Source organism: Notolabrus celidotus, chromosome 15 (genome assembly GCF_009762535.1).
Source record: "Notolabrus celidotus isolate fNotCel1 chromosome 15, fNotCel1.pri, whole genome shotgun sequence".
In the NCBI taxonomy this organism is placed as follows: domain Eukaryota; kingdom Metazoa; phylum Chordata; class Actinopteri; order Labriformes; family Labridae; genus Notolabrus; species Notolabrus celidotus.
In genome coordinates this window covers 27,137,337-27,150,010 of record NC_048286.1, presented here as the reverse complement: position 1 = coordinate 27,150,010, position 12,674 = coordinate 27,137,337, and the positions used below count along the sequence as shown (strand labels likewise).

The 12,674-nt window shown below is 39.2% G+C and overlaps 2 protein-coding genes across 2 annotated transcripts; one reads left to right on the top strand and one right to left on the bottom strand.

Annotated features, from left to right (window-relative positions):
* The first annotated feature begins 1,463 nt into the window (after positions 1 to 1,463).
* Positions 1,464 to 6,966, top strand: LOC117826685 (solute carrier family 22 member 13-like). Its single transcript, XM_034702939.1, has 10 exons — positions 1,464 to 1,838; positions 1,921 to 2,024; positions 3,674 to 3,828; positions 4,097 to 4,265; positions 4,343 to 4,463; positions 5,240 to 5,334; positions 5,800 to 6,014; positions 6,113 to 6,221; positions 6,426 to 6,632; positions 6,737 to 6,966. The coding sequence occupies exons 1-10, from the start codon at positions 1,464 to 1,466 to the stop codon at positions 6,780 to 6,782; spliced, it is 1,596 nt and encodes a 531-aa protein (XP_034558830.1). The 3' UTR covers positions 6,783 to 6,966.
* A 581-nt stretch (positions 6,967 to 7,547) lies between these two features.
* Positions 7,548 to 12,441, bottom strand: LOC117826201 (flocculation protein FLO11-like). Its single transcript, XM_034702103.1, has 3 exons — positions 12,358 to 12,441; positions 11,322 to 11,452; positions 7,548 to 11,094 (listed from the first exon to the last, which is right to left on the bottom strand). Exons 1-3 carry the CDS (start codon positions 12,370 to 12,372, stop codon positions 8,025 to 8,027), a joined length of 3,216 nt encoding a protein of 1,071 aa, XP_034557994.1. The 5' UTR covers positions 12,373 to 12,441; the 3' UTR covers positions 7,548 to 8,024.
* Between the last annotated feature and the right edge of the window lie 233 nt (positions 12,442 to 12,674).

The window sequence follows — 12,674 nt, the reverse complement described above, 5'->3', positions numbered from 1 at the left end:
CAGGTGTCTAATAAACTCAATAATACCTAACGCCCACACACTAGTTTTTCTATTAACTATAATTTTTACTTACCAAACATCTTGAACCTATTGGTTTAGCCACTTTAGTTAATAACAGTAGCAAAAACAACACTCCAAGTAGGCTAACTGTGGCAACTCACTTACTTTTCTGGATGCATCCTGGAAGGAACTGCATCTGAATAAAACAAATCATTTGGGAATAATAAAAAGGATCCAAAGCTTGATCTGTAAGGCAACTGGACTGGTAGAAATTCTTGAAAATTCAAAAGGATCTAACAAAAACAATAAAACAGTCCATATCAATAACTAGGTAAGAGTCCTCTTCTTAATCTTCTGGGTCCCAATGCTCAAGTGTGAGAACAATTCTGTGTCACCAAGCCCAAGTTCAGTCACCAGTTCTAAAAATCTGGCCTTGAGTTCTACAACACTGCCTTGTTTCTTGTAGCACATGGTTTGATGACTTTAATTTTTTTCCCCCTTCTTTAATAAAAAAATGACATGGTGGTTGTTAAAACTTTTTAGATGTGGCTCCATTAAAAGAAAATGTAATACCTCTGTTGAAGCAACATTTTGAGTCCCAGTTTTAGAAAAGAAAAACCCCAATATATTTATTGTTTTCTATGGGGCAGACATGGCATCACTATCTGCAATGTATTCAAGGTTCAAACGATCATCAGGAGGAGAAATGTGCCGCAAGTTCAAAAACAATGCAAATTCACTGACACATGCAACAGTACAAGACAAATGCAGTGGTGGAACCTTCTGAAAATGAGAAACATGGTATACAGAAACACATAACAGCTGCATAGACAACAAGCGCACCGCAAATACAAAAACGATGCAGATCTATAACTAAGCATTAGTTGATTTAAGAGAAACATTTTGAATATAAAGACATAGTAAAATATGTTATATATAATGTGTTATATATATTATAATAATATATTATTTGTCTACTCCTGTGAAGTCAAGATTCTAGCAGCGCTTTCAATTCTAGCTTTAATAGGCACTTGAACTGTACATATGCTCTGAGCAGGTTTTTAAGTGGGTTAGTTCAGGGACCACATAGGCTGGAACTGGCTATGCAGTACAGACAGTGAACATGGGCTCTGTTTGGGTCCCAGGTGGACTTCTTTCCACCAATATAAGTCCTTTAGGAAGCCTATCACAAGCCCATCAGTTTATGTTGGGCCTTCGTAAAAAGTAAAAACAAAACAGTCTGGGTCTCAGTGGTGTGTCACATTAAGGCTCCCTGTGGGTGTGGGATGTAGAGATAACATTCAGAGGTTAAATCCAGTCAAGAATAAAAGAAACTTGAAAGGCAGGTATGAATTATAATCAGTATTTGGTCTGCTCTTTAGATGGGTTAAACATTAACAGGTATTGTTTAAACCTGTGGTGTGATACTCAAACCTACACACTGTAGGATAACTGAGTTTATCATGGCTGATTTTGAAGAGATCCTGAGGAATATTGGAGAATTTGGATTATTCCAACAGCTCACTCTACTTGCACTTAGCTTCCCAAATTTGATTCAGTCTTTTGTCTTTGCTAGTTTTCTTTTTGTGGAGTTTGATCCAGAGCGACACTGTAACACAGCCTGGATCCTTCAGGCAGACTCTGAGCTGACCCCAGAGGAGCAGCTGAACCTGACTGTGCCCCACGAGGAGGATGGGTCCTACAGCAGGTGTCAGATGTTCAAACCTGTGGACTGGAACATCAGTACCATCAGAGAGAACGGGCTCAATGAGACCATAGGTTGTCAGAATGGATGGGTTTACATCAACACCATGTTTAACAGCACCGTCGTCACTGATGTAAGTATGGAGCTTTAAATAAGCAGACGTTTAACATTCAGTTACATGAAACATCCTCTTTAATATCTTGATATTTTAACAGTTTGATTTAGTTTGTGGCGGGACTAACCTGGTGGAATTCATACAATCTGTGTTCATGGCCGGCGTTCTCATTGGTTCCCTCATATTTTTACCTTTTGCTGAATCGTAAGTGAATTTTATGCAGAATATATTTGGTCCCTGATGTATGAATACTTTGTGATTCAACATGTTAAAAAGATGAACCTTATAAATTCTATTCCCAATTTATTGAAGACAATTTAAAGACTTCATGGTAGCAAGTTAAAATGCGTTTTTTTAAGATTCGGTGTGTTAAATCCCTCAAAAAAATCAATTGCAGAATGCATTCTGGGATATCTAGCAGCGCCACTTTTTGGCAGCTTTTCACCCTCATTAGGTCATAATCATAGATTTAGAGAAAACAGTGATAAACTCCTCAGTTCACTCCAACAAGTCAGCAGTGAGGCTGGGCAGACTGAAGTGAGACACTCTGAGTCTGTAAGGCTGGACTCAGGGCAAACATTTTGCATGCTTGATGTGTAAGTGACTGCATATCAAGCGGCAACCTCCGGTCTAAAAATATGGGTCAATGCGGAAGTGTTAAAAGCTGCAGTTCATCGAGGATCCGCTTGAGGCTGGCTCCGGAAGTACCGGAAGTCACATACACATGAATGGGGAAAAGACGATCTTTGCAGCATTAATAAACATGTTTACAGCCTGGTACAAAAGATGAGTGTAGTCTGGATAGCTAATTTCTCTACGTCCTCTCACTGTGAGGGGGGTGAATTTTTTTCTAATTCGGCAATTTCGAAGATATTGAGATTACCAGTCTTCCAATGAGAGGCACAGCTGCCTGTGGGAACACTGCAGCTGTTGGCTAGGAGGCTCAAAGCCCGCCTCTTTACGTCACACTGGCTCGACAGAAGCAATATGGCTGCCGCAGCCGATTGGTCTCAAAACAGCTCTTCAGAAACAGATGGGTGACGTCACGGATACTACGTCCATATTTTTTACAGTCTATGCTGCATATGCATTTGTGGATTTGCCAAACTTTTCAGCCCGCGAACCCCAAAATATAGTTGCCAAAGACCTGTGACCCCTACTGTCCCTCCAAGTGATTAAATGTTGTTTCATACTTCATTTACTTCAACTTTAAAATGAGTTTACCTACATAATTAACTGTTAGCTAACCCTAACCCAAACTTTAGGAGTCATCTGGCAACACATAAAGGCAGAAAACTAATGAAATGTACTTATATGCAGGGTTTTATTTAAAATGTAACTACATTTTTTGTCAATATTTTTACAATAATGGGTTAAATAAGCAAATTTAGATTACTTAAAAGAAATAAAAAAATCTGGAAGACATCTTACGACCCTCCATTGGTGTCCCACGACCCCTCAGGGGGTCCCGACCCACACTTCTGGGAACCCCTGCACTACAGGATATCATTTCTTCCATGTGATTAACGAACCAAAGGCCCAAACTAAAAATCATGACCAAAATAACCCTCAAGTTTATCATGTGGGGACCTCAGTGTTTTCATGCAGTATATCTGCTTTTCTAAGAAGTGAGTAACTTTGCATTGGATGCGTGAAAAGATTGTTTTGGCTGTGTAGATTTTGTCTTGACATAAAAGAATACATTCACACTAATGTCCAGATTGACATCTCAAAATGCAGACCATACTTTTTACCATTAGTTCCTGTGATTATGTGTGTGTGCAAGTATCAAAGCTGGTCTTTTTTTCTCTTTTTCATAGTTCATTTTTAATCTCTTTCTCTCTCTTTTTCAGGTTTGGTCGCAAACGAGCAAATCAAATTCCAGTTGTGATAATGTTTATTTTTATTATAGCAGCAGCACTAAGCCCAAATATCTACCTATATTTAGTCTTCCAGCTCCTGGTGGGAGTTGGAGTTGGAGGTTATCGAGTCAGCTCTATCTTACTGGGTCAGTACTCTATACAAACTCGGCTTCATGATCACTCACATGTTCCTTAAACTGGTGTAACCTTTATTTCAGGTTCATAATGATTTATCCAGAACTTCAGAGAAATGTTTTGAAATTCTGCTTTTAGGTCAAATACTGGAAAAACCCATGTACTTCAAATCTTTCTATTTAGTTTCTATTTCATTATAATTTCTTCTGTGGTTTGCTTTATATTTGTTAAAAAAATGAGACAGTATAACAAACACTTTGTATGTTTCTATGATTACAGTCACCGAGTGGATGGGTGTGTCCAAACAATCATTGGGGGCATTAGTGACTCAGTTGTTCGATGCAGTGGGTCAGTGCATCCTGGCTACTGTGATCTACATCATCAGAGACTGGAGAGTGACCCAACTCATCCCAGCAGCTCCACTTGCACTCGTGGTTTTCTACATATGGTGTGTACTTGCTCATTTTAATCAACATTTAATCGATTCATCACAGAATATTTGATCCATCCTCTTGTTTTCATCAGGTTTATTCCAGAGTCGGCCCAATGGTTGTTGAACAGAGGAAAGACAGAAGAGGCTAAACGGCTGATCATGAAAGCAGCAGCTGTCAACAAACGCACTGTCCCAGACTATCTGTTGGACAAGGTACTGAACCCTCACGACTTTAATAGATGGACATAAACCAGTCTGATAGGAATTAACTATAGAGACTAACTACAATGACAGAGACCATGTTTGGGATGGATTTGTTTGTCCTTTAACACAGTGTTTGGTTTATGACATGCACTGCAGCAAGTCATTGGGGAGCTCTAAATGTTCTGACATCACTTTTTGGGAGGTCTCATGTCATCCATCTTTTTGATTCAGATCAATACTTCATGCATGAAACCAGAAAGCTACCTCCCTTTCTCACTATAGTATATACTTTCATATTTTGATATTGTTGAGCTATCCTAAAGCCTGCTTAAATAATTTGTTACAAAGTGCTACCACAGCTACCACACAGTTTTAAGTGTGAAACAAAAAATTAAATGCTGGAAAAACCTCTTACAGTTTATCTTGTTGCTTTTCAAATTACATGCAATGCCATCCTGTTACAGGCTGTGTGCTTTTATTTTGAAGAATTTAAAACAGAAACAATTCAGTGATCCCTGAAAATCTTAGAAAATAAAAGCATGAAGATACTTCGGCTTTGGACGACAAGGAGCATGTAATGTAAAAGTTTTAAAGGCTTCATATTAATCAGCAATGAGTCTGAAGTCGAACTTTTATATAACATTTATTGATGTCATACAATATCACAAATAATGTAAACCCAACTACTTCAATCTATTCCCAAAAGATAATAAAGAAAAAACGAATTCAGAGGGTGAACAATTTTTTGATAAATATGCTCTGTTAATATTTTTGTTGTGTTGCAGATTGCTGTGAAAGAAGTTGAAAACCAAGGAGGCATCAGAGTTATTTACAGATCCTCTGTGCTAATGAAGTATTTGGTCATTTTGGTGCTGGCATGGTGAGAAGATTCCAGAAAATCAAGAAAATCATGAAAACTGCACTGACTGTATGACGTTTTATTGAAATGTATAAAATGTCATTTTTCATTGGTCATGTGAAGAGTAGACTCTGCATATGTGTAAGCTAATATTCAGATAAAGGCTGTTTTATACGGTGGCCCTGGAGTGCCGTTGTGTTTTCAGAATCAGAATCAGAATCAGCTTTATTCGCCAAGTATGCTTGAACACACAAGGAATTTGACTTTAGTAAACTGTGCTCTCTTTGTACAAGGCATAAGAATAAGAATAAGAATAATAACTACAATAAAAAATAAAATAAAAATATAATAACAATAACCTTAGCTATAAATACAAAGAAACAACAGTTTGCAGTTGTGTTTTGCACTTCAGGGCCACCGCAGTTTCCTGAGTTTAATAAGTTGTCCTCAGTATGTCTGATGTGTTTCTCTCTGTCTTTGGTGCAGGTTTGCATCCAGCCTCGCTTCGCTCTGCCTGTACTTCAACATGGCAAATTTTGGCATGAGCATTTTTCTGACGCAGTTCTTGTTCGGTACGATTGAAGTCCCAGCTCACACATTCAACTTGTGGCTGCTGGAGGTTTTGGGAAGGAGAAAATTATTCATATCAACAACTGTGTTGGGAGGACTTTCATGTAGTCTCATCCTTGTTGTTCCTCAGGGTAAAAGTTGCCACATATTGACAACATTTAAAAACTATATTTTGTTTTTGCCTCACTTGTTTGGACGTCACATTTGTCTGATGCTTGTTATTTTGCAGGGAATGGCATTGTTGTTACAGCCTTGGTCGTCATGGCACGTTTCCTCCTGATGTGGGGTGCTACCTTATCTAATGTTTATATCCAAGAGTTGTTTCCAACATCTGTCAGGTAGGTGTTCACAGGGTTTGTGTTCAAAATTTTCAGATCTTGGAGGAAAGAAAACATGGACTTATTTTTGAATGATGCCACCTTTGTGTCCAATCAATTGTTTAATAGATGAGATTGATGGACTCTAATGTCTTGTGTTTGAACCAAATGTAACATTTCACCCATATTATGAAAAAAAAAATCACCATTTATTCCCCCTGTCAGTCAAACAGCCTCAGGTGTAGGAGCCACAGCAGCAAGAATAGGAGGGTTGCTGGCTCCGTTGCTCAACATGTTGACCATGTACCACAGGGTCATACCCATCACAGTCTTCAGCAGCCTCACAATCATCAGTGGAGCCCTCGGCTTCCTGCTCCCTGACATCAGCAGGAAAGATATTCTTGAGTATACAGATGAGTCCGAGAAGAGAAGGTGACCAAATCAGATACCTTCCACTATGATTTCTATATTTTCATCATGCTCTACTATTTTTCAATTTTCTCCTTTAAAATCAATGATTGTCTTGTTTCTTACAGAACTGAGACCTCAGCAAACACAGCCTCATGTTCAACAAAGCTGTAGATCTCTGTATAATGTAAAGTCACTTAACATTATATAAACAGATAAAAAAGCAGCTGCAAAAGTTCAGGTTATACAGTCGAGTATGCACAACACATTAAAGGTAAATCAGCTTCATATACTGCTTTACTTATCATTACCTTTGTATAAGGGACAGTTTTTTATGATCAATTATTTTTTATCCTGAGTGAAATGCACTTTGTATATAAAATGATAAACATGTTATAATAACAGGATAAAATAAAATGTTTACAATAAATGTGTTCATCAAATATAACTATGCATATGTGAAACATGTCTGTTCTTGTGCTTGCAAAAAAACTAAATGAACCTTTACAGTAAATATTTTTTCTATAACAATTTTGCATCCATGTTCAAATGAATAAACATAAAGTATAATGTACCATATATTGTGTAGGGGAGGAGGGACAGCGAGCATGGCCATGTCAAATGGTAACAGCGCCCCCTAAAGGTTTCTAAATAACAGTGTCAGGAAAACTACAGTCCGTGTATAATGAGCTGAGACACCAGTCACTCTGCGTTAAATGAAGCTTACTTCAGTTAAGTTAAATCTCAGTTGAATGTTGCAAGCAGGTTTTAACATTAGCTTCCCTCAATTTTGAACAGAATCAACAGATTAACTTTAATCAAAGTTAATGTCTTTGTAAACAGATTAATGGTTAACAGGCTATATTTATTGATTAACTGCCCAACTCTGCCTGGTATATATTTCATCTTCAAGTAGTCATTAAATAACTTCTTCAGTGCTCAAAGTTGTGATTTTATTTGATAAATCATCAATGAATACATTTAGAACAAACACATTTTAATATCACAGTATTTACAACTTTTCAAAGATGAATTAAACTGAGTTATTAACCCTTACTCTTTGATTACATTAACACTTTATTCAAGCCAGATCCTTTTATAATAAGTCATTCAGCACATTATCAGTTCAAGCTTCTGTATGTGCTGAAGAAAATCAATACATTAAAATATACAATCAGTTTGAAACTGTAATACAAAATCTGGAACCATATTTGAAATGACATTTATATTACAGGTTTCATTTGATACATAATCCATAATAAAATGCAATAAGAAAAACACTATGTTATTTCTGTGAGATGATTGTCAAGTGGTTTTCAAATCGGTTCAAGTGTGTTTCAGAAACATCAAGAAGTAGCATGTCTTTATTATTTTAAGACATTCAAATTGTGTCATTAAGTAAACGTGTCATTGCTTTCACCCGAGTAAATCATCCATCCAGCTACTGTCTGTCACAGTATTTGGTGCTGTTTGCTCACTGCTGCTGCTGTTGTTGTCAGCCACTAAAAGACCGCCCCCAAACAAATCCAGATCACTTGGTTCAGACACTGGTAGCAGCTGTGGTTCTGATGCAAAGAAGTCTGAAGCAAAGAGATCTGTCTGCGTTGGCGGGGCAGAAGTTGAAAACGTATCTGCTCCGAGGAAATCATTCAGTGAGTCAGACGTTCCTGCAGCGGGAGGCAGAGCTGCAAACATGTCCACACTGCTGGAGAAGTCACTGACTCCAAAGATATCATCAGGAAAGGTGGATGGCTGGTTTGTTGAAGCATCAGCTCCTTCGTGATGAGGCACATTTTCAGCAGGTGATGGAGTGAACAGAAAATCATTGGAGCTGAATATGTCGAAGTTGGTTTCCTGCTCTTTCGTCTGACTGCTTGTACTTAAAGGACTTAAAGTTTTGTCCTCTTTCGTCTGACTGCTTGTACTCAAAGGACTTAAAGTTTCATCCTCAGTTTGGTTTAGAGGTGCTGGATCAGATAGGACAAGAGGATCCGAGAGGCCAAGCATCACTTCACTCTCGGTTGATGTTGAGTGGGTTTGTGAGTCGAACAGACTAAAAGCTTCACCAGGAGAAGCTTCAGACAAAACTGTGTCACTCAGAGGAGATGAAAATGGATCCCCAGGGTTGTTCATGAATAGATCTTGAGAGTCAAGTGAACCAAAAAGATCAGTCAGACCTGGAGGAGCTCCATGGTTGGTATCAAGAAGCGCTCCACCAAACAGGTCTTGTCCTCCGATGTCTGGTGCATCCAGCACTTCTTTTGGCTTTTGGGCAGATTCATTAGGATTCATCTGGACGGGGAATGGGTCATCATGTGCTGAACTGAGACTATCTCCAAAAATATTATCATCAAATGAAACTTTCAAATCTTCATCGGCAGTTTTCTCAGCTGGTAACTGAGTGCTGGACTCCTCAGTTCCCTGACTCTCTGATTCCACAGTAATGGGAAGATCTGTAGACTCAGCTTCCCCAGGATTAGGATCAGGATCAGGATCAGCCACAGGCAGGTTTGAAGAGGGACTACTTTGTAAATCAGATTCTTGGTCATCAGTGTGATTTGTCTCTTTTTGTTCTGGAGCTGTCTGGTCTTCCTGTGGTTCACTTGTTGAAGTTTTGAGCATGTCAGTTGGCTCTTCGCTCACAGTTGGACTTTCTTTACTATCTGGGGTGTTTGGCTCTGCGGACTGGGACTCCTCCTCTTTATGTCCCCCGGCCTCTTCCTCATGAACCACCTCAGCCTTCTTTAGAGTCTCATCAGAAGCAACCTCTTGTGCTTCCTCTGTTGTCTTGCCATCAGCACCTGTTTTGTCCTTCCCTTCATCTTGCACAGCTGATTTCGTGTTGTCCTCTGCCTTCTCTGAAGATGATTGAAACAGTCTTCCTAAAAGTCCACCACTGAGTTTTCCATCTGTTTTTTTCACATCTTTCTGTTCACTTTTGGTTGCCTTGTCACTTCCACCTGATTTGAAGAGCTTTGTCAAAGGACTCTTTCCTTTGGACCAGGATCCAAGTCTGGCTTTTGGCTTTTCAGCTGGCTTTGCTGAACCCTTCAGAGAATTTGATCTTGCAACAGGCTTCCTTTGACTCCCACTCTCTTCATCATTGGCGGGGTCGGCCTTTTCAAGTAGATTTGTATCCCTCTGAAGACTGGCCTCCTCTCTGCTCGACTGTTCTGCAGGAGCACCTGGATTTTCTGACTTACTTTGGTTGACGGAGTCTGTTGGATTTATGTCTGACCTCTCAGATGGCTCTTGTTGTTTCACAATTTCTGGAGTTGGTTCAACAGTCTCAGTGAAAGTATTAGCTGACTCTTCTACCTTGTCTGATACTCCATTCACAACATCTCCACCTGTCTGTGGGATCTCCTCACTGCTCTCCACCTTAACATCTGGCTCTTGGTTCAAGGTTGTGCTTATTTCTCTGCTGCCTTTGTATTCTGGGATTTCAAGGTTAACTTCCCTTTCCCCCTCAGAGGACAAATTCTCCACGTTGTTTTTGTCACTGTCATTATTTAAATCCTTGGATTTACTCTCCTTGCTCTCTTCAATTGGATCTAAACGCTGTGCAGTGTCCTCTTTGTCTTCTGTGGACACTTGAGGAGACAGGTCATACTTGGCAACTTCAACATTTGGAGAGAATCGTACTGCCTTCTTAGCCTTATTTTGAAAACCGTCCTTCCTTTTCAGCGTTGGACTGTAGTTCGTCTTTGATGTTTGTGTCACATTTCTCAGCTCTGGTGTTTGGTTTGTGGCAGTAACACTCTTCTCTTTGGAGGGCCCAGTAAAGTGAAGCACTCTTGGAGAGCTGCTGTCCACGCTGTCTTTAAAACGCCCCACTTTGATTGGATCACTCCTTGTTATGGTTTCCTTTGAGGAGAACTTCTCAGTTGAGTTATAAACTGTTGTCTTTGTTTCTCCCTTGATCCCTGAAGTGAAGGAGCTTGACAATGTCTTCACTTTATCTTTCACCTCTCCAGCATGGTTCATCTTCACCTGCTTGGTGTCACTCTTTTGATGCTCTGAGGAGCTCCTAATGTAAGAGGATGTTTTGCAAATGTCAGGTATGTTATTTTTCTCATATGTTTGTGGAGCTAGATTAACCCCTGCACTCTTCTTCTCTGGTGGCCAGCTCATTTTTAGTTTGCCCTTAACATCAGCACCACTGTTGGATCCCAGATCTCTTGCAGAAGACTTTGTAACAAACACACTAGCAGAGGAATCTCTGATGCCATCATTTGTGTCGATGATGCTTTTTGTACTTTTTGTGACTTTGGGAGTGGACGCTTTGGGAGTGGACGCTTTGGGAGTGGACACTTTGGGAGTGGACACAGCGTCTGGCTCATCTGTGCCTTTATCTTTCTGAAGCCAATGGTCTTTGTGTTGCTTGTGCCCAAATCCTTCGTCATAATTTCCTTTTCTTATAAAAAGCTGTCGGTAATGAGAAATGCAGTAGAACTCCCCATAAAGAGATGAACAGTTGTGGATGCTGCAATAAAGCAGAATATGTATTTTGTAATATTCATCAAATTGAAATCAAATATCACTGAATTTGTTACATGGTTACATTATTTGTGCTTAAATGATTGATTTATGTTGATTGGAGATTTGCAATAATCATAATAGGGTTCCTAAAAACTCTATTAAGGTATCATTTAATTATTTCATATATTTTTCCATTTCATTGGCGTCATTTTAATGTGAAAATGTTCTCACCTGAGCTTCTTCTTACAGTGTTTACAGCAGAAACAGCTCTTGTGCAGGATAAGTTTGTTGGCCACCATTTTTTCCATCGGATACACGGGTGTCAAACAGGCAGAGCACATTTCCTTGTCAGGAAGCAGGAACTATGATAATAGAAAAAAAGTCATTTTAACCTAACTTTACCAAGATGTATCATTAAACCTTTAGTTACAGTCGGTGGCTTTTATGTGAGATGCTTTTTGCTATCGCCTCTTGTCTGTAAATGAACAAGGCATCGTTTGATTGAATGATAAATATGTACAGCATTCAAATTGTAAACTGTTCCTTCATTCAGACAAGGACACTTTTTGAACTGATGCTCTCTGCCTTTAAGATAACTGATGATCACTGGTGAAGTGATTTTTTTTGTGACAGATATGTTGTTGGTGTTCAGTTGTCCTAATGTCATGATGAGCCTTAAAGGTGACATATCACGCTTCTTTCATCAAAATGTCTTGTTGTTTTATTTGTCAGTATGTCGACGTGTGTCTTGGTACACAGCTACAGCTACGACATGTAGCTATGTGGCTATGCTAACTAGCGCTAGCACTTTTCCATGAAAAATAAAAATCATCCACTAGATCTTCAAATCTGCAGACGTGGGGAGTAAAACCGACCTTTGTGTTTATTAAGACAGCCTACAACTAGCATGCCTCCCTCCTAAGCTCCTTGTTAGCACACATGTGTGCAAGGAATGAAAAACAGAGGAAGGGTTCAGTATTATTTTATACAGTCTATGGGCTGAACAATCTCCGAGCTCTGACTCCGTTACAGACCGGATATTGTCGTGAAGTACCAAAACACGGAAATCTGAAACGGCTCGTTTCACACACATTTACAGAAAGGTGGAGAAATCAGAACAGGGGCAGAATGGATTTTTTTCATTCTCGGGGGGTTTGTAGACATGCCAGGGAAACATATTTCAGGTAAAGAACCATTAAAAAGTTGATTTTGCATGATATGTCACCTTTAAACGTCAATAAAAGTTTCCCCGGTGCTCTTGCCTTACCCTCATAGCCCTCATGGGATTTTGACCCAACCGGAACACATACTTGGCAGTGAATTTTCAATCATGCCCTCATGTCGGTGGTATTATGTGCCGTTGCGGAAAACAAACCGCTTTGCTAATTCCTTTATTCCTTCATATGCGTATCCAGAGTGAAGACAGGTGAATCAAATCTTTATATTTGACTTTTAAATCATTTGACAGATAGTTTACAGCCATGAGTGATTTTTTAGAGCATTTTAATAATGAAAACGATATATAATGCAGATGTGCTGTTTCTAGTTTTTTTGTTTCTTTTGCCATTTGATCGATACAACAAT